The 26,039-nt window shown below is 44.2% G+C and overlaps 2 protein-coding genes across 16 annotated transcripts in view; one reads left to right on the top strand and one right to left on the bottom strand.

Moving 5' to 3' along the window:
• Positions 1 to 2,260, bottom strand: part of LOC118383356 (fatty acid-binding protein, heart-like) — a 6,494-nt gene extending 4,234 nt beyond the window's left edge. Inside the window, exon 1 of the mRNA XM_052469445.1 lies at positions 2,092 to 2,260. Within this exon, the coding sequence (XP_052325405.1) occupies positions 2,092 to 2,164 (73 nt within the window). The 5' untranslated portion in view covers positions 2,165 to 2,260. The remainder of the gene's footprint in view (positions 1 to 2,091) is intronic.
• Positions 2,261 to 15,024: 12,764 nt separating this feature from the next.
• Positions 15,025 to 25,655, top strand: LOC118379075 (serine/threonine-protein kinase DCLK3-like). Of its 15 annotated transcripts, XR_008070186.1 has the most exons (8): positions 15,026 to 16,176; positions 19,118 to 19,237; positions 19,278 to 19,357; positions 20,826 to 20,909; positions 21,395 to 21,527; positions 21,711 to 21,878; positions 22,998 to 23,384; positions 23,565 to 25,655. XR_008070186.1 is itself a non-coding variant. In XM_035766084.2 (4 exons), the coding sequence occupies exons 2-4, from the start codon at positions 21,452 to 21,454 to the stop codon at positions 23,843 to 23,845; spliced, it is 522 nt and encodes a 173-aa protein (XP_035621977.1). In that variant the 5' UTR covers positions 15,042 to 16,176; positions 21,395 to 21,451; the 3' UTR covers positions 23,846 to 25,655. The 15 variants fall into 15 exon arrangements, 2 of the variants coding, with proteins under 2 accessions (XP_035621977.1, XP_035621975.1); XR_008070188.1 differs by lacking the exon at positions 19,118 to 19,237 and having other exon boundaries at positions 15,032 to 16,176; positions 19,318 to 19,357; XR_008070197.1 differs by lacking the exons at positions 19,118 to 19,237; positions 19,278 to 19,357; positions 20,826 to 20,909 and having other exon boundaries at positions 15,025 to 16,176; positions 23,565 to 24,901; positions 24,986 to 25,655.
• The last annotated feature ends 384 nt before the right edge of the window (positions 25,656 to 26,039 follow it).

The raw sequence follows: 26,039 nt of genomic DNA on the forward strand, positions 1-26,039 counted from the left end.
GTGGGAGGGACTATAGGAGGATGAGCTCATTGTATTGGCTGGAATTAAATAAATGGAACGCTATCAATCGTATGGAAACCACATGTTCGGCTCCGTGCCATTGATTCCATTCCAGCCAATACAATGAGGCCGTCCTCCTATAGCTTCTCCCCAACAGCCTCCACTGTTCTGTTCCTACTTCTCTCTCTCTCCTTCTGTCCCTTTCCCTCTCTTCCCTCTTCCTTCTCTCTCTCTCCTTCTGTCCCTTTCCTTCTCTCTCTCTCCTTCTGTCCCTTTCCTTCTCTCTCTCTCCTTCTGTCCCTTTCCTTCTCTCTCTCTCCTTCTGTCCCTTTCCTTCTCTCTCTCTCCTTCTGTCCCTTTCCTTCTCTCTCTCTCCTTCTGTCCCTTTCCTTCTCTCTCTCTCCTTCTGTCCCTTTCCCTCTCTCTCTCTCCTTCTGTTCCTTTCCCTCTCTCTCTCTCTCTCCTTCTGTCCCTTTCCCTCTCTCTCTCTCTCTCCTTCTGTCCCTTTCCCCCTCTCTCTCTCTCCTTCTGTCCCTTTCCCCCTCTCTTCCCTCTTCCTTCTCTCTCTTTTTGCAATTGTCCCGACCACACCCAGTCTTCCAATGTCTGACGTTAACGTCTGCATTGTCCCTTGACAATCACTTTGTGATTGTGGCAATGAAGCCCTTTATCTACTTAATATGAGCTCTCTGCATCCAGTATGAAGGTAGTTAGAGGTAGTTTTTATGTTTGAGTTTTTACGAGTGGCGCAGCGGTCTAAGGCACTGCATCTCAGTGCTAGAGGCGTCACTACAGACACCCTGGTTTGATTTCAAGGCTGTATCACAACCGGCCGTGATTGGGAGCCCCATAGGGCGGCGCATAATTGGCCAGGGTTAGCGTTTGGCCGGGGTAGGCCGTCATTGTAAATGGGAATTTGTTCTTAACTGACTTACCTAGTTAAATAAAGGTTAAAAAAAATGTCAAAATCCTGTTTTATCCCTTTAAACACACATGCTCTGCTACTTACACCCACACACATGCTCTGCTACTTACACACACACACATGCTCTGCTACTTACACACACACACATGCTCTGCTACTTACACACACACACATGCTCTGCTACTTACACACACACACATGCTCTGCTACGAGTGGCGCAGCTACTTACACACACACACATGCTCTTCTACTTACACGCACACACATGCTCTGCTACTTACACACATGCTCTGCTACTTACACACACACACACACATGCTCTGCTACGAGTGGCGCAGCTACTTACACACACACACATGCTCTTCTACTTACACGCACACACATGCTCTGCTACTTACACACATGCTCTGCTACTTACACACACACACATGCTCTGCTACTTACACACATGCTCTGCTACTTACACACACGCTCTGCTACTTACACACACGCTCTGCTACTTACTGCTACTTATTTATGCACGCTGGTCGTGCATAAATAAATAAACACCTGCCTGTGTGTGTATTTTTTGCGCATATTTTCTTTTTTTTACCTTTATTTAACCTGGCAAGTCAGTTAAGAACTAATTCTTATTTTCAATGACGGCCTGGGAACAGTGGGTTAACTGCCTGTTCAGGGGCAGAACAACAGATTTGTACCTTGTCAGCTCAGGGGTTTGAACTTGCAACCTTTCGGTTAGTAGTCCAACACTCTAACCACTAGGCTACCCTGCCGTTCACAAACACACACAATATCTGCACAAGAATGCACATATGTGGCTGCGCACAAACACACACCTTTAAGTATTGATGAACAGTCACACCCTTCTCACAAGTGCACACATACACCAGCAGGCAGGCAGGCAGGGAGGGAGGGAGGCAGGCAGGGAGGGAGGGAGGAACGGACGGAGGGACGGAGGGACACACACCCCATGCTTTACCACTTTACTGTTACTCCACACACACCCGCATGTATAACACACACACACACACACACACACACACACACACACACACACACACACACACACACACACACACACACACACACACACACACACACACACACACACACACACACACACACACACACACACACACACACACACACACACACACGCTGCTCACCCAGGGCCTTCATGTATTCATCAAAGTTCTTGCTCTCCTTCAGGTTCCATGTGCCTGTGAATGCCTCAGCCATGTTAGCAGTAGTGTGGAGAAATGAGAGGGCAGCAAGAGAGGGAGAGAGGAGGGAGAGGAGGGAGAGGGGCACAGAGAATGGAGTCAGCACCACTGCTATGCTGCAATCCTACTGGTCGGTTTAAGACCGGCTGTTCGTGATGTCATCACTCTGAGAGGGGGAGGGGAGAAGACAGACAGACAGACAGACAGACAGACAGACAGACAGACAGACAGACAGACAGACAGACAGACAGACAGACAGACAGGCAGACAGACAGACAGATGTCCCCTCAGCCAGCTGGTTCCCGGTCTCAGTTCATAAACAGACCCCACAGAGCCCCAGGCCAGAAACACAATGAGACGCAACCAAATTATGAGAAAGCAAATATATAACTATGTGACACAGTGGAAAGAATCAACAAAAAAAAACAGAGCAAATTGGCACTCTATGGCTCTTAACAGAAAGGACAGATCCAACAGTGATGAACTCCTTTATGTTCGGTGAAATGCCACTAACAGCAATCATAGCAGTGAGATTTGGGGACCGTTGTCATGGAAAAAGAGCAACCTGTGACGTGCAAACAATATTGTAAATATCACCACTAATCAGATTATTTGTCTTTGTTCTCTATTTGTACTATTGTACTATTGGACATTATTAAAACATTATACATGGCTGATAATATAAACACATGAAATGTCTATCATTTTAAAACCTTTTTGAATTCAATCTTTAACTGTTAATTTCTAAGATAAAAAAATAAAAAAAGCTCATCGAACATCTCATTCCAAAATCCTGGGCTTTAATATGGAGTTGCCCCCCCCCCCTTTGCTGCTATAACAACCTCCAGTCTTCTGGGAAGGCTTTCCACTAGATGTTGGAACATTGCTGCTATAACAGCCTCCACTCTTCTGGGAAGGCTTTCCACTAGATGTTGGAACATTGCTGCTATAACAGCCTCCAGTCTTCTGGGAAGGCTTTCCACTAGATGTTGGAACATTACTGCTATAACAGCCTCCACTCTTCTGGGAAGGCTTTCCACTAGATGTTGGAACATTGCTGCTATAACAGCCTCCAGTCTTCTGGGAAGGCTTTCCACTAGATGTTGGAACATTGCTGATATAACAACCTCCAGTCTTCTGGGAAGGCTTTCCACTAGATGTTGGAACATTGCTGCTATAACAGCCTCCAGTCTTCTGGGAAGGCTTTCCACTAGATGTTGGAACATTGCTGCTATAACAGCCTCCAGTCTTCTGGGAAGGCTTTCCACTAGATGTTGGAACATCGCTGCGGGGACTTGCTTCCATTCAGTCACAAGAGCATTGGTGAGGTTGGGCGATTAGGCCTGGCTCGCAGTCGCCGTTCCAATTCATCCCAAATGCCATTGAATGTATCTAGAAAGCCTTTGAATGCTGTAGCGTTAAGATTTCCCTTCACTGGAACTAAGGGGCCTGAACCATTAAAAAAACATCACTCCAGAGTACGTGTTTCCTCTGCCCCAGAGTCCAATGGTGGTGAGTTTAACACCACTCCAGCCGACACTTGGCATTGCGCATGGTGATCTTAGGCTTGTATCCGGCTGCTCGGCCATGGAAACCCATTTCATGAAGCTCCCAACGAACAGTTCTTGTGCTGATGTTGCTTCCAGAAGCAGTTTGGAACTCGGTAGTGAGTGTTGCAACAGAGGACAGACGAACGGTCCCGTTCTGTGAGCTTGTGTGGCCTACCACTTCACCGGCTGAGCCGTTGTTGCTCCTATACGTTTCCACTTCACAATAACAGCACTTACAGTTGACCAGGGCAGCTCTAGCAGGGCAGACATTTGACTAACTGACTTGTTGGAAAGGTGACATTCTGTGATGGTGCCACGTTGAAAGTCACTGAGCTCTTCAGTAAGGCCATTCTACTGCCGACGTTTGTCTATGGAGATTGCATGGCTGTGTGCTCGATTTAATACACCTGTCAGCAACGGGTGTGGCTGAAATAGCCAAATCCACTAACTTGATGGGGTGTGCATATACTTTTGTGTATATAGTCTATGTTTCCCATGCCAATAAAGCCCCTTTGAATTGAATAGAGGGAAGGGGCAGGGGGAGGGGCAGGGGGAGGGGCAGGGGGATAGTAAGGAGTCCAGCGGGTAGAATCAAATAATAAAAAGAAAAAATAGGAAGAAGAAGAGAACTGAGGGAGGAGGGAGGAGGGAGGAGGGAGGAGGGAGGAGAAGAACACTGCTCAGAGAGAGTGGGAGGGATGGGGAGGGGAGGGGAGGGGAGGGGAGGGGAGGGGAGGGGAGGGGAGGGGAGGGGAGGGGAGGGGAGGGGAGGGGGGGAGAAGAACACTGCTCAGAGAGAGTGGGAGGGATGGGAAGGGGAGGGGAGGGGAGGGGAGGGGAGGGGAGGGGAGGGGGGGGGAGGGGAGGGGAGGGGAGGGGAGGGGAAGAACACTGCTCAGAGAGAGTGGGAGGGATGGGGAGGGGAGGATGGAGGAGAAGAACACTGCTCAGAGAGAGTGGGAGGGATGGGAAGGGGAGGATGGAGGAGAAGAACACTGCTCAGAAAGAGAGAGAGAGACTCTCCAGGTCTGGAACCTGGACTTCACCAATACATCGGTAATACATCCCTCCCACTCTCTTAAAGGCAGTGTTTTCTTTGTCATCCTACAAGAAACATGGTATAGAGGAGACGGACCCACTGGTTGCACTCTAGGTTACAGAGAGCTGGTAGTCCCATCCACCAAACTACCAGGTGTGAAACAGGGAAGGGACTCAGGGGGTATGCAAATTTGGTCTAGAGCAGATCTAACTCACCCCATTAAATTAATCAGAACATGATTTTACATTTGGCTAGAAATTCAAAAGGAAAGGATCTCAGAGAAAAATGTCCTCATGTGTCCCCCCACTAGAATCCCCATACTTTAATGAAGACAGATTCTCCATCCTGGAGAGGGAAATCAATCATTTCCAAGCGACCTAACATAGTCAATGGTAGGATTCGAGGGGATTCCTATTGTAGGTAGACCTATAGCTCATCTCTTGGCAGTAGTACTGTAGACTACTTTACCACTGACCTCTACCCAGACCCCTATGGTAGGTAGACCTATAGCTCATCTCCTGGCAGTAGTACTGTAGACTACTTTACCACTGACCTCAACCCAGTCTCCTATGGTAGGTAGACCTATAGCTCATCTCCTGGCAGTAGTACTGTAGACTACTTTATCACTGACCTCTACCCAGTCTCTAAGAGCGTTCACAGTCAGCCCACTGACACCCCTATCAGATCACAGCAAAATCACAGTCTACTTGAACAGAGCAATACTCAATCACAAGGCATCAAAGCCAAAGGAACTTAGTAATATTAAGGAATTCTATAGAGGGAAGTAATGTAGCGTAGAAACCTACCAAAAAAACAATGAAATACTGTTTAGACAGCTTCCTGGACAAAATGTTCCACTGTAATAGTGAAGGTGTAAACTTGGCAGTAGAAAATCTCAACAGTAAATTTGGCGTCTGAACTTCCCTATCAAATCTAAACAAGTCAAGCAGAAAACCTAAGAAAATTATTAACAATGACAAATGGTTTGATGAAGAATGCAAAAACCTAAGAAAGAAATTGTGAAACCTATACAGCCAAAAACACAGAGACCCAGAAAACCTGAGCCTACGCTTTTACTATGATGAATCACTAAAACAATACAGAAATACACCATGGAAAAGAAGGAACAGCACGTAAAGATATCGGCTCAGTGTAGTTGAAGAATCCATAGACTCTGACCACTGCTAGGAAAATTGGGAAACACTAAACAAACAACACGAACAGTTATCGATTCAAAACGGAGATGTGTGGATAAACCACTTCTCCAAACTGTTTGTCTCTACAACAAAGGACAAACAGCAAAAGCATATACATGATCAAATCTTAGAATCAACTATTAAAAACTACCGGAATCCACTGGATTCTCCAATTACATTGAATGAACTACAGGACAAAATAAAAACCCTCCAACCCAAAAAGGCCTGTGGTGTTGATGGTATCCTCAATGAAATTATAAAATATACAGACCACAAATTCCAATTGGCTGTACTAAAACTCTTTAACATCATCCTTAGCTCTGGCATCTTCCCCAATATTTGATCACCCCAATCCACAAAAGTGGAGACAAATTTGACCCCATTAACTACAGTGGGATATGCGTCAACAGCAACCTTGGAAAGATCCTCTGCATTATCATTAACAACAGACTTGTACATTTCTTCAGTGAAAACAACGTACTGAGCAAATGTCAAATGGGCTTTTTACCAAATTACCGTACAACAGACCATGTATTCACCCTGCACACCCTAATTGACAAACAAACAATCCAAAAAAAGGCAAAGTCTTCTCATGCTTTGTTGATTTCAAAAAGGCCTTTGATTTAATTTGGCATGAGGGTCTGCTATACAAACTGATGGAAAGTGGTGTTGGGGGTAAAACATACAACATTATAAAATCCATGTACACAAACAACAAGTGTGCCGTTAAAATTGGCAAAAAATACACACATTTCTTTCCACAGGACCGTGGGGTGAGACAGGGATGCAGCTTAAGCCCCACCCTCTTCAACATATATATCAACGAATTGGGGAGGGCACTAGAACAGTCTGCAGCACCCGGCCTCACCCTACTAGAATCTGAAGTCAAATGTCTACTGTTTGCTGATGTGCAAATGTAACCAGTGTGACATGGCTAGCTAGTTAGCAGGGTGCGCGCTAATAGCGTTTCAATCGGTGACGTCACTTGCTCTGAGACCTTGAAGTAGTTGGCTTTTGTGGAGAGATAGGCAGCGATGCTTCGAGGGTGTCAGTTGTTGATGTGTGCAGAGGGTCCCTGGTTCGAGCCCAGGTAGGGGCGAGGAGAGGGACGGAAGCAATACTGTCACACAAAGAGTGTGCAAAGAGTGTACAAAGCGGTCATCAACACAGGGTGGCTACTTTGAAGAATATAAATTATAAAATCTATTTGGATTTTTTAAACACTTTTTTTTGGTTACTACATGATTCCATATGTGTTAGTTCATAGTTTTGATGTCTTCACTGTTATTCTACAATGTAGAAAATAGTACAAATAAAGTAAGTTGTATCCAAACTTTTGACTGGTACTGTATATTGGAAGAATTTGAAATATTTTGAAATAATTTTATATAAATAGCCTACTTTTTAAAAGTATTTTCAAATACCTTGGTTAAATGCATAGGAGTGTATTTGAGTCAGTTTATTTGAGTATTTTCAAATAAATGCCAATACAAGTGTATTTCCATTAACATTCCAATATTAAAGTGCTTAAAATATAGCTGAATATTTCCTTCCAAATGTACAGTATCTGAAAGTAATTATGATTGTGTGTGTGCGTGTGTGTGCGTGTGTGTGCGTGCGTGCGTGTGCATGTGTGTGTGTGTGTGTGTGGTCACCAGTGACAGAGTGAAGCATTGACCTGGAGTCAGGACGAAGCGCCCTGACACTGTGTTATGCTGTGTAACATTGTGTATTGTTGTGCAATAAGGCTGTGTAATGTTGTGTAACTTTGTGTAATGTTGCCAGCCCCCTCACCGTGTCTCTCTCTGTTTCTCACTTAAACACGCACACACACACACACACACACACACACACACACACACACACACACACACACACACACACACACACACACACACACACACACACACACACACACACACACACACACACACACACACACACACACACACACGTCTCTCCAACGGTCTGTGTCTTGTGAAATATTTTCTTTAGCCAATGATGAGGCCACTAGTTGTGTCAGGGACAGACAAACAGACAGACTCCCACACACAGTGGAGGGGGAGAGGGGAAGGGTGAAAAAGGGGAGTTGGGAGGGGTGGGGTGAGCAGGTGCGAGATGGGAGGGGTGAGGGAGTGAGAGGGGAGGGACATGAGGAATAGGGGGAGGGGAGGAACATGAGGAATATGGGGTTGGTGTGTATGTGTAAGTGATGTAACACTGGGGTCAATTCCATTTCAATTCAGGAAAATCCAATAATTTAATTTAAGAATTTCAATGAATTCCTTAAACTAACTTAATTTAAATGGAATTGTCCCCGAGAGAGAGAGAGAGAGAGAGAGAGAGAGAGAGAGAGAGAGAGAGAGAGAGAGAAAGAAAGATGATCAAAATCCAGAAAAGAGACATTCAATTCTATACCCACCTAAAAGTACACGATTCCCAAACATTCCATAACAAAGCCATCATCTACAGAGAAATTAACCTGGAGAAGAGTCCCCTAAGCAAGCTGGTCCTGAGGCTCTGTTCACAAACACAAACAGACCCTACAGGGCCCCAGGACAGCAACACAATTACACCCAACCAAACCATGAGAAAACAACAAGATAATTACTTGACACATTGGAAAGAAGTAACAAAAAGACAGCAAACTAGAATGCTATTTGTCCCTAAACAGAGAGTACACAGTGGCAGAATACCTGACCACTATGACTGACCCAAACTTAAGGAAAGCTTTGACTATGTACAGAAGACAGGCTATGTGCACACTACCCACAAAATGAGGTGGAAACTTAGCTGCACTTCCTAACCTCCTGTCCAATGTATGACCATATTAGAGACACATATTTCACTCAGATTATACAGATCCACAAAGAATTCGAACTCCCATATCTACATAGTCTAGTCCCGTGGGACATCTTAATTGGGCATGGGACACAAGCTAAGGCTTGATCACCCTTTAGCTGGCCACGTTTGATGAGGGTGTTTAGTGATTAAAGGCCGAAACACCCACTGATTCGAAGGCACACTACTGAGGATGTGTCCCAAAATGGACATCTTACCCCAGTCTAAGAAATAAACCTCCCATGCCACTCTGTCAACATCACGGCAAATCTCATGTGAGTGCATTCCATCTATTGGCACAATGGACAGTTTTTAACATCTCGTCCCGCTGTTGCCACAAGAAAAGGGCAAACAGTGAAGAATAAACACCATTGTAAATACAACCCATATTTATGCTTATTTATTTTCCCTTTTGTACTTTAACTATTTGCACATCATTACAACACTGTATATAGAAAATATGACATTCGAAATGGAACTTCTGTTCATTTTTTATTGTTTATTATCTACTTCACTTGCTTTGGCAATGTTTTAACATGTTTCCCATGTCAATAAAGCCCATTGAATTGAATTGAAAGAGAGAGAGAGGGGGGGGGGGTATTTGTCCCTCATCATCTATGGGTCTGTTATACAGTATAAATGTTCAGTAGGATTTTATTTTAATACATTAAAATCTCTTATAAGGTCTCATTTGGACAAATTTTCCAAGTGTCCTTAAACATTAAAATACAATCTATAATACCATCACATTTTCGCACTGTTACAAAAAGGCATAATACACTAATATATTGACCAGATAAATACTCTAACAATGAAAATATAGATTGATTCCTTCATCTACCATAGTCCTGCACAACCGTCCAATGTTTTCTATTTAAATGGTTCTAAAGAATTTATAGATTGAAAGGTTTCTGGTTTGCTCAGATAAATTATTACATTTCTTTATTGTTTTGAATTTAAATGTTATTTAGCCTATTTCTCTTATTCTGTCTGGATAGCACATAGATGGTGGACAATCTATTCCTAGTATTTACTGAATGTCTGACTTTTACCAACTGAATACTCTTGTGAATGGAGTTTGGTCGTTTTAAATGGTGTACAGTGTCAAATAAAACAAGTTTATTTCAATGATCTTGTTGATTGATGACCAACCAAGAGCATTGAGCATGACTGCAACAGAAGAACCATATCTCCACCGTAAAACAATCCTTGCTGCTTTGTTCCTCACAGAGCAGTAGTTCACCCGACTCCCCATTAATACCTGGGATGTTTAAGAATCTTTCCCTGTAAATATTTAGATGAATGTGTGAAAGTACCATTTTGAGCACACGTAGTCATAAATCATTTAAACTGAATACAGAAAGGACATGTTCAGGCTTACTCACACCTGCTCAGAAAACACACACACACACACACACACACACACACACACACACACACACACACACACACACACACACACACACACACACACACACACACACACACACACACACACACACACACACACACAGTAAATTACAGTGTATGAACCCACTGTGTAGGTTCATACATGCAGAGACAAGACGGCGCCAATAGATATGGCAGCTCTGCTTCTAGCTCTTAAGCAACTTTGCAGTATTTTTTTCTTGTGTGTGTGTGTGTGTGTGTGTGTGTGTGTGTGTGTGTGTGTGTGTGTGTGTGTGTGTGTGTGTGTGTGTGTGTGTGTGTGTGTGTGTGTGTTTTCTGAGCAGGTGTGAGTAAGCCTGAACATGTCCTTTCTGTATTCAGTTTAAATGATTTATGACTACGTGTGCTCAAAATGGTACTTTCACACATTCATCTAAATATTTACAGGGAAAGATTCTTAAACATGCCAGGTATTAATGGGGAGTCGGGTGAACTACTGCTCTGTGAGGGACAAAGCAGCAAGGATTGTTTTACGGTGGAGATATGGTTCTTCTGTTGCAGTCATGCTCAATACATTATTAGCCCAGAAGCTTTTTGATGTTAATTACATACATCCGGAAATAACTTTAGGACATCGGAGCGGCGGAAACTCACCAGCATTACGACCAGGAATACAACTTTCCCAAATTGGATCCTTTGTTCGTACCCCCCAATTGAACTTATTCCAGAGGCTGCTCCAAAACATCCCAGGCGGAGAAGAGGTATTCGGAGTGGAATCCTAGTCGACTCAGGAGGCGTGTAAACCATCCACCGCTTCTGAGTATATTACTAGTTAATGTTCAGTCTCTGGATAATAAAGTAGACGAGCTCAGGGCGAGGATCTCCTTCCAAATGAAATGAAATAAAATGTATTTATAAAGCCCCTTCTTACATCAGCTGATGTCACAAAGTGCTGTACAGAAACTCAGTCTAAAACCCCAAACAGCAAGCAATGCAGGTGTAGAAGCACAATGGCTAGGAAAAACTACCTGGAAAGGCCAGAACCTAGGAAGAAACCTAGAGAGGAACCAGGCTATGAGGGGTAGCCAGTCCTCTTCTGGCTGTGCCGGGTGGAGATTATAACAGAACATGGCCAGATAATCAAATGTTCATAAATGACCAGCAGGGTCAAATAATAATAATCACAGTGGTTATTGAGGGTGCAACAGGTCAGCACCTCAGGAGTAAATGTCAGTTGGCTTTTCATAGCCGATCATTCAGAGTATCTCTACCACTCCTGCTGTCTCTAGAGAGTTGAAAACAGCAGGTATGGGACAGATAGCACGTCCGGTGAACAGGTCAGGATTCCATAGCTGCAGGCAGAACAGTTGAAACTGGAGCAGCACGGGCCAGGTGGACTGGGGACAGCAAGGAGTCATCAGGCCAGGTAGTCCTGAGGCATGGTCCTAGGGCTCAGGTCCTTCCAGAGAGACATCAGGGATTGTAACATATTCTGTTTCACGGAAACATAGCTCTCTCGGGATATAGTGTCCTGTCCATACAGCCAGCTGGGTTCTCAGTACATCACGTACACAGGTATAAAGAACTCTAGGAAGAAGAAAGGCGGGGGTGTATGTAGCATGATTAACTACTCATGGTGTGATTGTGATAATGTACAGAAACTCAAGTCCTTTTTTTCACCCGACCAAGAATACCTCACAATCAAATGCAGACCGTGTATATCCCCCTCAAGCCGATACAACGACGGCCCTCAAAGAACTACACTGGACTGTATGCAAACTGGAAACCACATACCCTGATGTCGCATTTATTGTAGCTGGGGATTTTAACAAAGCAAATTTGAGAACAACGCTACCGAAGTTCTACCAACACATTGACTGTAATACCCAAACTAGAAACCGTGGATAGATGGCAGCATTCGTGCAAAACGGAAAGTGCAAACCATCTCATTTAACCATCATTTAACCCCTGCATATCAACCTCAATTACCTCGTACCCCTGCATATCAACCTCAATTACACCGTACCCCTGCATATCTACCTCAATTACCTCGCACCCCTGCATATCTACCTCAATTACCTCGTACCCCTGCATATCTACCTCAATTACCTCGCACCCCTGCATATCTACCTCAATTACCTCGTACCCCTGCATATCTACCTCAATTACCTCGTACCCCTGCATATCTACCTCAATTACCTCGTACCCCTGCATATCTACCTCAATTACCTCGTACCCCTGCATATCTACCTCAATTACCTCGCACCCCTGCATATCTACCTCAATTACCTCGTACCCCTGCATATCTACCTCAATTACCTCGTACCCCTGCATATCTACCTCAATTACCTCGTACCCCTGCATATCTACCTCAATTACCTCGTACCCCTGCATATCTACCTCAATTACCTCGTACCCCTGCATATCTACCTCAATTACCTCGTACCCCTGCATATCTACCTCAATTACCTTGTACCCTGCATATCTACCTCAATTACCTCGTACCCCTGCATATCTACCTCAATTACCTCGTACCCCTGCATATCTACCTCAATTACCTCGCACCCCTGCATATCTACCTCAATTACCACGTACCCCTGCATATCTACCTCAATTACCTCGTACCCCTGCATATCAACCTCAATTACACCGTGCCCCTGCATATCTACCTCAATTACCCCATACCCCTGCATATCAACCTCAATTACCTCGTACCCCTGCATATCTACCTCAATTACCTCTGCATATCCCCTGCATATCAACCTCTGCATATCTATTACCCCCATACCCCTGCATATCAACCTCAATTACCTCGTACCCCTGCATATCTACCTCAATTACCTCGTACCCTGCATATCAACCTCAATTACCTCGTACCCCTGCATATCTACCTCAATTACCTCGTACCCCTGCATATCTACCTCAATTACCTCGTACCCTGCATATCTACCTCAATTACCTCGTACCCCTGCATATCTACCTCAATTACCTTGTACCCCTGCATATCTACCTCAATTACCTCGTACCCCTGCATATCTACCTCAATTACCTCGTACCCCTGCATATCAACCTCAATTACACCGTACCCCTGCATATCTACCTCAATTACCCGCACCCCTGCATATCTACCTCAATTACCTCGTACCCCTGCATATCTACCTCAATTACCTCGTACCCCTGCATATCAACCTCAATTACCTCGTACCCCTGCATATCTACCTCAATTACCTCGTACCCCTGCATATCTACCTCAATTACCTCGTACCCTGCATATCTACCTCAATTACCTCGTACCCCTGCATATCTACCTCAATTACCTCGTACCCCTGCATATCTACCTCAATTACCTCGTACCCCTGCATATCTACCTCAATTACCTCATACCCCTGCATATCAACTCAGTACTCATATCCCGTGTATATAGTTATATATACACACACAGTTATACTCATTGTGTATTTATTATTACTTTTATTATTAGAAGTTTGACTTTTCTATTATTTCTCTATTTTCATTCTCTCTGTGTTGTTGAGAACGGCACATAAGCATTTCCCTGTTAGTCCACACCTGTTGTTAACGATACATGTGACAAATTAAATTGTAATTGATGGTTTGAAATCAAATAACCAATCTGAAGGTTCTTGTTGAAATAGAATAGATCAAAGATCAATTATACAAAGGATCAAACATGACACTTGATTCTGAATGACTTGAACATTATCGGGCAGCTCCTAAACTTAAAGCAATGATTTGTATACTTCCCGAGGGAACAGCTCTCACCACATCTTGTGGCGTTGTTTATTGCTTACTTACACAACAGAAACAGTTGTTTTTGCTGACACAGTATTACCCAACCCCCCAACAAACGACTGGTCAGCAGCAGAGCCTCTGGAGCACTGCAGCACTACGTGACATAGGAGATATTGATTCTCACTCCTGCTAGATTTTCTCTTCAGATCTTTGATTATAACGGGAAACCCTTCAGTTCAACCCTTTTAGATGCACATTAGTTTGGATACCCTGTCCCACTTTGAATTGGATGTGGGACAGAAGTGCTTTTCAAAGGATCCATTCTAGTGTCATTTTATACTCAGAAAGATCATGAGGACACGCCCTTAGAATCAGTGTTTGGACTGTTAGCGCAGTTTACATTCTCACACACACACACACACACACACACACACACACACACACACACACACACACACACACACACACACACACACACACACACACACACACACACACACAGCAGAGTGCTTTAGTGAGTGAGTAACTTCAGAGGTCGTGACTCCTGGTTTTCTGGTCTAAATTCTAATGGTCCAAATTCTACTGAATGCATCCCATTAGCTTAACTGTCTGCCGTGCCTACAGGAAGTTCACACCCTTATACTTTTTCCACATGTTGTTGTGTTACAGACTGGATTTAAAATGGATTACATTTAGATGTTATGTCCCTGATCTATACACAATTACCCCACAATATCAAAGTGGAATTTTGTTTGTAGAATTTATTTTTATTAATAAAAAATGAAAAGCTGAAATATCTTAAGTCAATAAGTATTCAACCCCTTTGCAATGACAAGCTAAAATAATTTCAGGAGTAAAAATGTGCTAAACAAATAGCTAAATAAGTTGCATGGACTCATTCTGTGTTCAGTAATAGTGCTTAAGACCTCATCTCTGTACCTCACACATACCATTATCTGCAAGGTCCCTCAGTCGAGTAGTGAATTTCAAGCACAGATTCAACCACAAAGACCAGGGAGGTTTTCCAGTGCATCGCAAAAAAAGGTAATCTATTGGTAGATAGAAAAAAATGTAAAAAGCAGAAGCTGAATATCCCTTTCAACATGATGAGGTTATTAATTACACTTTGGATGGTGTATCAATACACCCAGTCACTACAAAGATACAGGCATCCTTCCTAACTCAAGTCACCAGAGAGGAAGGAAACCGCTCAGGGATTTCACCATGAGGCCAATGGTGATTTTAAAACAGTTACAGAGTTTAATGGCTGTGGAAAGAGAATACTAAGGATGGATCAACAACAATCAGGGTTGGGGAGTAGCAGATTACATGTAATCCCTTAGATGTAAGGGATTACAAAAAAACACTAACTGTAATCTGTTACGTTACCAGCTAATATATTGGAATCCGATTACAGAAACGTTTTAAAAACTAGATGATCACGTCAAGCAAAAGTATTTGACACTTCTCTGTTTTCTCAATTACATTCAAAGCAGCACTGAAAAAAATGCCTAAATGTAAGTTTGTTCCACCTGTGCGAGTCTAAACACAAGTCAGTTTCTCTCTTTCTTTCCTCTGGTCTGTTTGTTTCTGATTGTTTCTTTCTTTCTTGTGTTTCTTTTTTCTTCCATCTCTCTGTTTCTGTCTCTCCACGAAGCATGCATTTGCCCTGAACAAAACCAGGGAAAAGTTCGTTTTTGTTATCAATCGCATAGCTACTGTTTGTGTTTGTGTGTGTCTACGCAGAGACGTGTATGAGTGAGGAGAGGCACCGGTCTGTGGCGAACGGGGAGCGAGCTGTGCCAAAACGGTGACGCATCTCTCCCGTTATTCTGGCAATGATCACCTGGATTTACCGCTGTGTTGTTGTTACCGAACCGTTTTGTAGTGTTGTTGTTATGTAAGGTAACAACATCCCACCCGGCTTCCTGTTGCTTAATTTACGAGAGAGAGTTTATGTTGCAAGTCTGGACGCCTAGCACGCGCACAAGTAGCAACTCTGGTGTTCCTTCCGTGAGTTGGTCAGAGGAGGTCAACACGCACATCCCGTCTACTATTCCTAATATCTCTTCCAAAAACGACAGAGGCAGAAGTTGTTAAATTAAACAATGACCTCCACTGTTGGTAAAGAAATGGTCAACGGAAAGTCCACCGGAAAGTCAGAATGAGTTTATTAGTACTGTGAACAGGTAGGCTATGACGCCCGCGTGGAAGCAACCGTTCGGATGCGACGTGGCGGCGGACGCTAGATGGAGAGCAGTAGGTGAGTGGAAAGTTTAAAACTGTGAAACGTAATGCTTTAAAAGTAAAAATTATACATTCTCTCAAATTCATGTATTGTCCAGTCTTAATATTTATTCTGTAGCTTAGAAAAAGTATATACATTTTTTTAATGTTAAGAAAAAACATTATTGTCATTATATATGTTAATTGTGAAGCTCATCCTGTGAAGGATTTGAGTGGGAGTAAGAGCCTATAGATACAGTACAACTGTATTTTGTACAGCCAGGTCATCCATTATACAAGTCAGTATTTGATGTCCATCCATGTCTGAGGATGTCAGGAGATGATGTGGAAACCTGCCACTAGGGGGCAACAGTGAGCACTGTTAGCTTCAAGAAGGTTACAGTTTTGTTAGGGTGTTGTGGACAGGGATGGTGGATGGGCGCTAAAGGTTGCATGTTCAAATCTAGTAATAGAACATTGTTTTTCAGATTTTTGTTTGTTTTGTAGCCTATTGGTTAGAGCGTTGGACCAGTAACCGAAAGGTTGCTGGATCAAATCCCCGACCTGACAAGGTAAAAAAATCTGTCGTTCTGCCCCTGAACAAGGCAGTTGGCCTACCGGGGAACAGTGGGTTGTCATTGTAAATACGAATTTGTTCTTAACTGACTTGCCTAGTTAAATAAAGGTTAAATAAAATAAATTTAAGCCTATGTAACAGATAACCAGGGAAGACTAGAAGACTGGTCTCAGTACCAGTGTAACAGATATCCAGGGAAGAATAGAAGACTGGTCTCAGTACCAGTGTAACAGATAACCAGGGAAGACTAGAAGACTGGTCTCAGTACCAGTGTAACAGATATCCAGGGAAGAATAGAAGACTGGTCTCAGTACCAGTGTAACAGATAACCAGGGAAGAATAGAAGACTGATCTCAGTACCAGTGTAACAGATAACCAGGGAAGACTAGAAGACTGGTCTCAGTACCAGTGTAACAGATATCCAGGGAAGAATAGAAGACTGGTCTCAGTACCAGTGTAACAGATAACCAGGGAAGACTAGAAGACTGGTCTCAGTACCAGTGTAACAGATAACCAGGGAAGACTAGAAGACTGGTCTCAGTACCAGTGTAACAGATATCCAGGGAAGAATAGAAGACTGGTCTCAGTACCAGTGTAACAGATAACCAGGGAAGAATAGAAGACTGATCTCAGTACCAGTGTAACAGATAACCAGGGAAGACTAGAAGACTGGTCTCAGTACCAGTGTAACAGATAACCAGGGAAGACTTCTCAACTTGGCGTTTCTGATACTCCATTAAACATGCAGTTTCAGCAGAGAACAAGGCCACGCGTTTGTTGTGTGAGTAAAGAAATACGGCTGATCAGATTTGAGCTTCTTCCATCTCTTGGATTACAGGGGCCAGGTTCTTTGAGTGCCGAGCTCTCCCCCTCCCCCACCCTCAGCCCTGGCCGTCTCTCCTCCCGTCTAAATGATTCACGCTTCCTCAAGGACCATGTGTCATGTTACTTGCTCTATCTAAAGAAAACAGTAGCCCAGTTAACCTATATACAGACAGCTGATGAGGACACATTTTGAAAGTGGACCTAACTAACCTGTTGATTCTCTCTCAGACACACACATCGCAAAGCAGACACACACAGGCTTAAACACCCACACTGACACACCCCAATACACACCCAAACACACTGACACACCCCAATACACACCCAAACAGGCACTTCACACACAACAACCCAACCAGACTGTCCATACACCCTACTCACACACACCTTGACACGGATGCACACACACATACACACCCTAACACACATTCTAAACTGAACTCCACACACCCCTCTCACACCCCCAATCATCTTCAGAGGGTCAGAGTGAAAAGCGGAACTAGAGAGAGACTATAGAGACTATCCTCACCGATAGGTCCACTTACCCAGGAAGAGGAGATAGACACACCCCTCGCCCCACGCAGCAGGAACTGTAAGCTCTCTGATCGACCCAATCAGAGAGCAGGGAGGGCTCCACTTCCTCCCGTAACCAGGAAGCAAACAGGAAACTGACCAAATGACCAGGAAGTAGAGAAACTGCACGTCGGTCCTGCCCGATGCCACACTGGATCAATCTGTAGGTTTGAGGAGGAGTCCCTCAGCCAATCAGAACATTGCTCCTCAGATTCTAAACAAGAAAAGGCGGGGACTAAACAGGAAATTATTTTTGACCTCCCGTCGGACAATAGTGATGTCACTCTGTCGGATATTGAGCGTTACTATGACATCGGCCGCACGGTCGGCGACGGAAACTTTGCTGTCGTCGGCGCAACAACGGGGAAGCCTTTGCCGTAAAGATTGTGGAGCGCTCAAAGCTGATTGGTCGAGAGCACATGATGCAGAACGAGCTGAGCATTCTGGGTAGCTTGTCACATCCCCGCGTGGTGCGCCTCTTCACACACCACCACACACACACACATTCCTATATTGTCATGGAGATGGTTACTGGGGGAGACCTGTTCGAGGCGATTGCAGAGCGTGGGAAGTTTCCGGAAGAGGAGGCGGGGCACATGGTGTGTGATGTCAGTGAAGCTCTTGAGATACATTCACAGTAAGACCATAGTACACAGAGACCTGAAACCTGAAAACCTACTGGTGAGGCAGTGTGTGTGTGTGTGTGAATAGGTAAATCAATAGGTGGATTACAGTAGTGATGGTATCTCTCTCTGCCTTCCAGGTGGAGTACAGTAGTGATGGTATCTCTCTCTGTCTTCCAGGTGGAGTACAGTAGTGATGGTATCTCTCTCTGTCTTCCAGGTGGAGTACAGTAGTGATGGTATCTCTCTCTGTCTTTCAGGTGGAGTACAGTAGTGATGGTATCTCTCTCTGTCTTCCAGGTGGAGTACAGTAGTGATGGTATCTCTTTCTGTCTTCCAGGTGGAGTACAGTAGTGATGGTATCTCTCTCTGTCTTCCAGGTGGAGTACAGTAGTGATGGTATCTCTCTCTGTCTTCCAGGTGGAGTACAGTAGTGATGGTATCTCTCTCTGTCTTCCAGGTGGAGTACAGTAGTGATGGTATCTCTCTCTGTCTTCCAGGTGGAGTACAGTAATGATGGTATCTATCTCTGTCTTCCAGGTGGAGTACAGTAGTGATGGTATCTCTCTCTGTCTTCCAGGTGGAGTACAGTAGTGATGGTATCTCTCTCTGTCTTCCAGGTGGAGTACATTAGTGTTGTGACATGCTATTCTATAAAATAATTTATCTGTAATTAATATTACCTGATTGAACTAATCATATAAATGTAATTAACTAGAAAGTCGGGGCACCACAAAATAATGTTTATAGAGCTGTTATCTTCCGAATAAACTCTTAAAGACCTAGTCATCTTTTACATCAATAGCTGTCAATTCTTAATCGTCACCTTATTCAGTCTCATCTGAAGTCGGGGGAATTCTTGGTTATCTTCACGAACCCTGGCTAACAAGTTGAATCAGCAATACAACATTTGGTTTAATTATTTATTTACTAAATACCTAAACAATCTCACATAATTACACATACACAGGATGGGTCATACATTGATTACTAATTATGTCATAAAAGAAAACGTCCCTAGCGGACGGAACCGATATGACGGCTGGTTACACAAAGAAAGGGGCTTGGGTTTTGAATGAAAGCGCGGGAAGACTGAGGAACAAAGGAATAAGGGTCTTTGATCGGACCGTGTGAAGCTATGCTATCGTAAATACAGAATCTTATGCATTCTAAATAACTGCCCATTTGGAAAAGAAAAATGCAAGAAATATTTACACTGAGCGGTGCTTCAATAGGTTGGCCGTAGACGGAGGGCCGTGTTGCCCAACAGAGATCATCACCCTTGTCCTTTGAAGAATATGCCTTGTGGTAGAACGGATACGTTGTCGTACCGTCGTGTGTTTGGTAGAAGAGATACTTTGTCCGTCCTTTCCTAGCCCACGTTTACAGCTGCTGCTGCTCACTCAACGGCTAGGAGGTATCACTTCATTAGTGAATAAGAGTTCAAAGTTCATACCAAGTTGCCATACTTTAAGCTCACACTGAAGTTGGCTTAGTTCTGTAGTTTGATATTAGCCCTTTTAACGTATGGACCGTTGTCCTCGGGAACACAAATGTTACATTTTCGTAAAGGGCTTATATAGTGGTGGAGAGAAGGGCGTGTTTCATAGTTCACAACCAATGTCTGTTCACTTGGGCGGAGCCACTGAATTGAGCCTAGTTTACTTATGAAAACCAATTCTCTCATGTAGAAGCTAAAATTACATTTCACCTTTTCACAAATAGTTTCATATTTAAACATTTAAATTGCACAACAATTCCATGTGAATCTGATAACTATAATGTGTAGACTTTCCAATATACAGTTTGTCATCCTATCATCAGTAATAATGTCTCAGATGACAACTGATCTGACATCATATTCTTTAAGTACCAACGCATATTTTCAACTGGTTGGATTACCGTAATATGGTTCTGGTCCCCACCCCTTTGATGTTTTCAGACTCTCTATGTTAACAAAGGGCTTTCCAAGAGTCACTCTGTAGAGTAGAGAGAGAGGAAAGGGGAAAAGGTATTTATGGGGGTCATAAACCTCACCAACAGGCCAATGTCATGACAGTAGTGATGGTACCTCTCTCTCTCTTCCAGGTGGAGTACAGTAGTGATGGTATCTCTCTCTCTCTCTCTCTTCAAGTTGGAGTACAGTAGTGATGGTATCTCTCTCTCTCTCTGGTAGAGTACAGTAGTGATGGTATCTCTCTCTCTCTCTCTCTCTCTCTCTCTCTAGTAGAGTACAGTGGTGATGGTATGTCTCTCTCTCTCTCTTCAAGGTGGAGTACAGTAGTGATTGTATCTCTCTCTCTCTCTCTGGTAGAGTACAGTAGTGATGGTATCTCTCTCTCTCTCTCTCTGGTAGAGTACAGTAGTGATGGTATCTCTCTCTCTCTCTGGTAGAGTACAGTGGTGATGGTATGTCTCTCTCTCTCTCTCTCTCTCTCTCTCTCTAGTAGAGTACAGTGGTGATGGTCTCTCTCTCTTCAAGGTGTACAGTAGTGATGGTATCTCTCTCTCTCTCTGGTAGAGTACAGTAGTGATGGTATCTCTCTCTCTCTCTCTCTCTCTCTGGTAGAGTACAGTGGTGATGGTATCTCTCTCTCTCTCTCTCTCTCTCTGGTAGAGTACAGTGGTTATGGTATGTCTCTCTCTCTCTCTTCAAGGTGGAGTACAGTAATGATAGGGTCAGTAGGCTGAAGCTGGGTGATTTTGGTCTAGCCATGGTTGTAACAGAACCCATCTTCACTGTTTGTGGAACACCCACCCATGTCGCCCCGGAGATCCTCTCAGAGACAGGTGACTACGTCTGTCCCTTTCTACTTTATCTATCACTTTATTTCTCTCTCTATCAATTACTTACCTCTGTCTGTCACTCTATCAATTTATTTATTTTTCTACCAATGACTTACCTCTATCACAATCTTTGTCTCTGTTCACCTCTCTCTCTTTCTCTCCATCCCTCTACCTCTCTCTCTGCAGGGTATGGTCTGCCGGTAGACCTGTGGGCGTTGGGGGTGATAGTCCACATCCTGCTCTGTGGGTTCCCTCCATTCCGGAGAAGGGACAGAGACCAAGAGGAGCTGTTCCAGATTATCAGAGAGGGACACCTCACCTTCCTGGCCCCTTACTGGGATCACATATCTGACGGTGAGTCACACACATATGTATAGACATAAGCACGCACTTACACACACGTACAGTACCAGTCAAAAGTTTTAGAACACCTACTCATTCAAGGGTTTTTCTTTATTTTGTACTATTTTCTACATTGTAGAATAATAACGAAGAGATAAACTATGAAATAACACATATGGAATGATGTAGAAACCAAAAAAAGTGTTCAACAAATCAAAATATATTTTATATTTGATATTCTTCAAAGTAGCCACCCTTTGCCTTGATGACAGCTTTGCACACTCTTGGCATTCTCTCAACCAGCTTCATGAGGTAGTCACCTGGAATGCATTTCAATTAACACGTGTGCCTTGTTAACAGTTAATTTGTGGAGTTTCTTTCCTTCTTAATACGTTTGAGACAATCAGTTGTGTTGTGCCAAGGTAGGGATAATATACAGAAGATAGCCCATATTATGTCAAGAACAGCTCAAATAAGCAAAGAGAAACGACAGTCCATCATTAATTTAAGACATGAAGGTCAGTCAATACGGAAAATGTCAAGAACTTTGAAAGTTTCTTCAAGTGCCGTCGCAAAAACTATCAAGCTCTATGATGAAGCTGGCTCTCATGAGGACAGCCTCAGGAAAGGTCCTCATGCTGCACTCTAAAGTTTATTAGAGTTACCAGCCTCAGAAATTGCAGCCCAAATAAATGCTTCACATAGTTCAAGTAACAGACACATCTCAACATCAACTGTTCAGAGGAGACTGTGTGAATCAAGCCTTCATGGTCCAATTGCACCAATAATAAGAAGAGACTTGCTCGGGCCAAGAAACACGAGCAATGGACATTAGACCGGTGGAAATCTGTCCTTTGGTCTGATGAGTCCAAGTTTGAGATTTTTGGTTCCAACCACCGTGTCTTTGTGAGACGCAGAGTAGGTGAACGGATGATCTCTGCATGTGTGGTTCCCACCATGAAGCATGGAGGAGGAGGTGTGATTGTGTGGGGGTGCTTTGCTGGTGACACTGTCTGTTATTTATTTAGAATTCAAGGCACACTTAACCAACATGGCTACCACCGCATTCTGCAGTGATACGCCATCCCATCTGGTTTGCTCTTATTGGGACTATCATTTGTTTTTCAACAGGACAATGACCCAACACACCTCCAGGCTTTGTAAGGGCTATTGGACCAAGAAGGAGAGTGATGGAGTACTGCATCAGATGACCTGGCCTCCACAATCACCCAACCTCAACCCAATTGAGATGGTTTGGGATGAGTTAGACCACAGAATGAAGGAAAGGCAGCCAACAAGTGCTCAGCATATGTGGGAACTCCTTCAAGAGAGAATGCCAAGAGTGTGCAAAGCTGTCATCAAGGCAAAGGGTGGCTACTTTGAAGAATCTAAAATCTAAAATATATTTTGATTTGTTTAACACTTTTATGGTTACTTTATTTCACAGTTTTGACCTCTTCGTTAGTATTCTACAAGGTAGAAAATAGTAAAAATAAAGAAAAACCCTTGAATGAGTAGGTATGTCCAAACCTTTGACTGGTACTGTACATACACGCATACACACTTAAGCTTGTAGACACATTTATACACACATGCTCACACATATTTGACCCTCTCTGACCGTGTGTGTGTGTGTTTGTGTGTGTCTGTGTGTGTCTGTGTGTGTCTGTGTGTGTCTGTGCGTATATGTGTGTGTAGCAGCACAAGGCCTGGTGAAAGCCTTGCTACAGGTGAATCCAACAGAGCGACTGACAGCAGTGCAGACTCTGAAGCATCCCTGGATTCAGACCACTACAGACCAGAACAGACCAGTACCAACCAGCACAGAGTCCATCCCCTACAGACCAGTACCAACCAGCACAGAGTCCATCCCCTACAGACCAGTACCGACCAGCACAGAGTCCATCCCCTACAGACCAGTACCAACCAGCACAGAGTCCATCCCCTACAGACCAGTACCGACCAGCACAAACCAGTAAAGAACAGCACAGATCACTACAGACCATCAGAGAGCATCAAAATCATCAACCCAACTTATTAAGTCATCGAATGCCCCAAGCAACCAGTCGTCTGCTCCAACAAAAGCACATCCAATCCCGCCAGCCCACCACCCATCCAGCCCACCACCCACCCAGCCCACCACCCATCCAGCCCACCACCCATCCAGCCCACCACCCCACATCCAGCCAGCCCACCACCCATCCAGACCACCACCCACCCATCCAGCCAGCCCACCACCCATCCAGCCAGCCCACCACCCATCCAGCCAGCCCACCACCCATCCAGCCCACCACCCATCCAGCCAGCCCACCACCCATCCGGCCAGACCACTGTTCTCCTCCACCACCCATCCAGCCCACCACCCATCCAGCCAGCCCACCATCCATCCAGCCCACCACCCATCCAGCCCACCACCCATCCAGCCCACCACCCATCCAGCCAGCCCACCACCCATCCAGCCAGCCCACCACCCATCCAGCCCACCACCCATCCAGCCAGCCCACCACCCATCCAGTCCACCACCCATCCAGCCCACCACCCATCCAGCCAGACCACTGTTCTCCTCCACCACCCAACAGGGCCAATCAACTCCTCCCCAGCCCCCGGCAGCAGCAGCACGTCTCAACCACCCCACCCAATCTCACCACCCTCCATCCTATCCACAGCACCACCCCAACCCAGCCCCCACCAACCAGGCAGAACCCCTCAATCGCTCCTTCCACTTTCACCAGCCTCCCTCCAAACACCCACCCTGTCTCAGTCCACCAAACACCAGCAGCACCCCACCCCTCCAGCAGTGTACCACCCCCCAGCACCCCTCCAAATCTCCCCAGCCCCACTTCCCCTCAACCCAGCCTTCTGATTGATGGGGTTCCCAAGACTTTAAACACTTATCATTCAGGACTTGTAAAGATCTGATATTCTGTACAGAGTGCCCCCCATTGCCATACACTGATGTTCAGTTCCTCTTCAACTATATACGTAGATGGTAGGTTGTAGTATTTAGATGGTAGGTTGTAGTATTTAGATGGTAGGTTGTAGTATTTAGATGGTAGGTTGTAGTATTTAGATGGCAGGTTGTAGTATTTAGATGGCAGGTTGTAGTATTTAGATGATAGGTTGTAGTATTTAGATGGTAGGTTGTAGTATTTAGATGGTAGGTTGTAGTATTTAGATGGTAGGTTGTAGTATTTAGATTGGCAGGTTGTAGTATTTAGATGGTAGGTTGTAGTATTTAGATGGTAGGTTGTAGTATTTAGATGGTAGGTTGTAGTATTTAGATGGTAGGTTGTAGTATTTAGATGGTAGGTTGTAGTATTTAGATGGTAGGTTGTAGTATTTAGATGGGCAGGTTGTAGTATTTAGATGGGCAGGTTGTAGTATTTAGATGGCAGGTTGTAGTATTTAGATGATAGGTTGTAGTATTTAGATGGTAGGTTGTAGTATTTAGATGGTAGGTTGTAGTATTTAGATGGTAGGTTGTAGTATAGTATTTAGATGGTAGGTTGTAGTATTTAGATGTAGATGGTAGGTTGTAGTATTTAGATGGTAGGTTGTAGTATTTAGATGGCAGGTTGTAGTATTTAGATGGTAGGTTGTAGTATTTAGATGGTAGGTTGTAGTATTTAGATGGTAGGTTGTAGTATTTAGATGGGCAGGTTGTAGTATTTAGATGTAGATGGTAGGTTGTAGTATTTAGATGGTAGGTTGTAGTATTTAGTTCAGTAGATGATCTAATATCGAACATGACAGATAACTTAATACTTTCAATAAATGTTTTTTTTCTGACCCCGTGTAGTAACACACACTAGTAATAAATATCTAAACTTACTTTGAACTGATGTGCTATATGACAATAACACGAGGACAGCCAATCAGAATCTATTATTTATTTTTCATTGGTTTACCACAGAAGTATTTTAATACAGTGACATCATCAACAGTGCATTAGAGCAGTGTTTCCCAAACTCGGTCCCCCCATCCCCTCCTGTCCTGCCCCCCCACCCACTCAGGTCCTGTGTGTATGTGTGTGTGTGTACCGTGTCGTGTTCTCAGTCAGAAGCCCTTCTGAATCCAGGTTTCCGGTGCCTCCTCCTCTGCCCTCCCTCGCTCCGCTCTGCCCTCCTCTGTCCTCCCTCGCTCCGCTCTGCCCTCCTCTGTCCTCCCTCTGCT

This window comes from Oncorhynchus keta, chromosome 19 (genome assembly GCF_023373465.1).
Source record: "Oncorhynchus keta strain PuntledgeMale-10-30-2019 chromosome 19, Oket_V2, whole genome shotgun sequence".
Classification (NCBI taxonomy): Eukaryota; Metazoa; Chordata; class Actinopteri; order Salmoniformes; family Salmonidae; genus Oncorhynchus; species Oncorhynchus keta.

Coding starts and splice junctions, on each gene's coding strand:
- LOC118379075 (XM_035766082.2), top strand. CDS start 21,452: ATGGTTGTAACAGAACCCATCTTCACTGTTTGTGGAACACCCACCCAT. Junction 21,528..21,710: donor GGAGATCCTCTCAGAGACAG/GTGACTACGTCT, acceptor CTCTCTCTGCAG/GGTATGGTCTGCCGGTAGAC. Junction 21,879..23,564: donor CTGGGATCACATATCTGACG/GTGAGTCACACA, acceptor ATGTGTGTGTAG/CAGCACAAGGCCTGGTGAAA.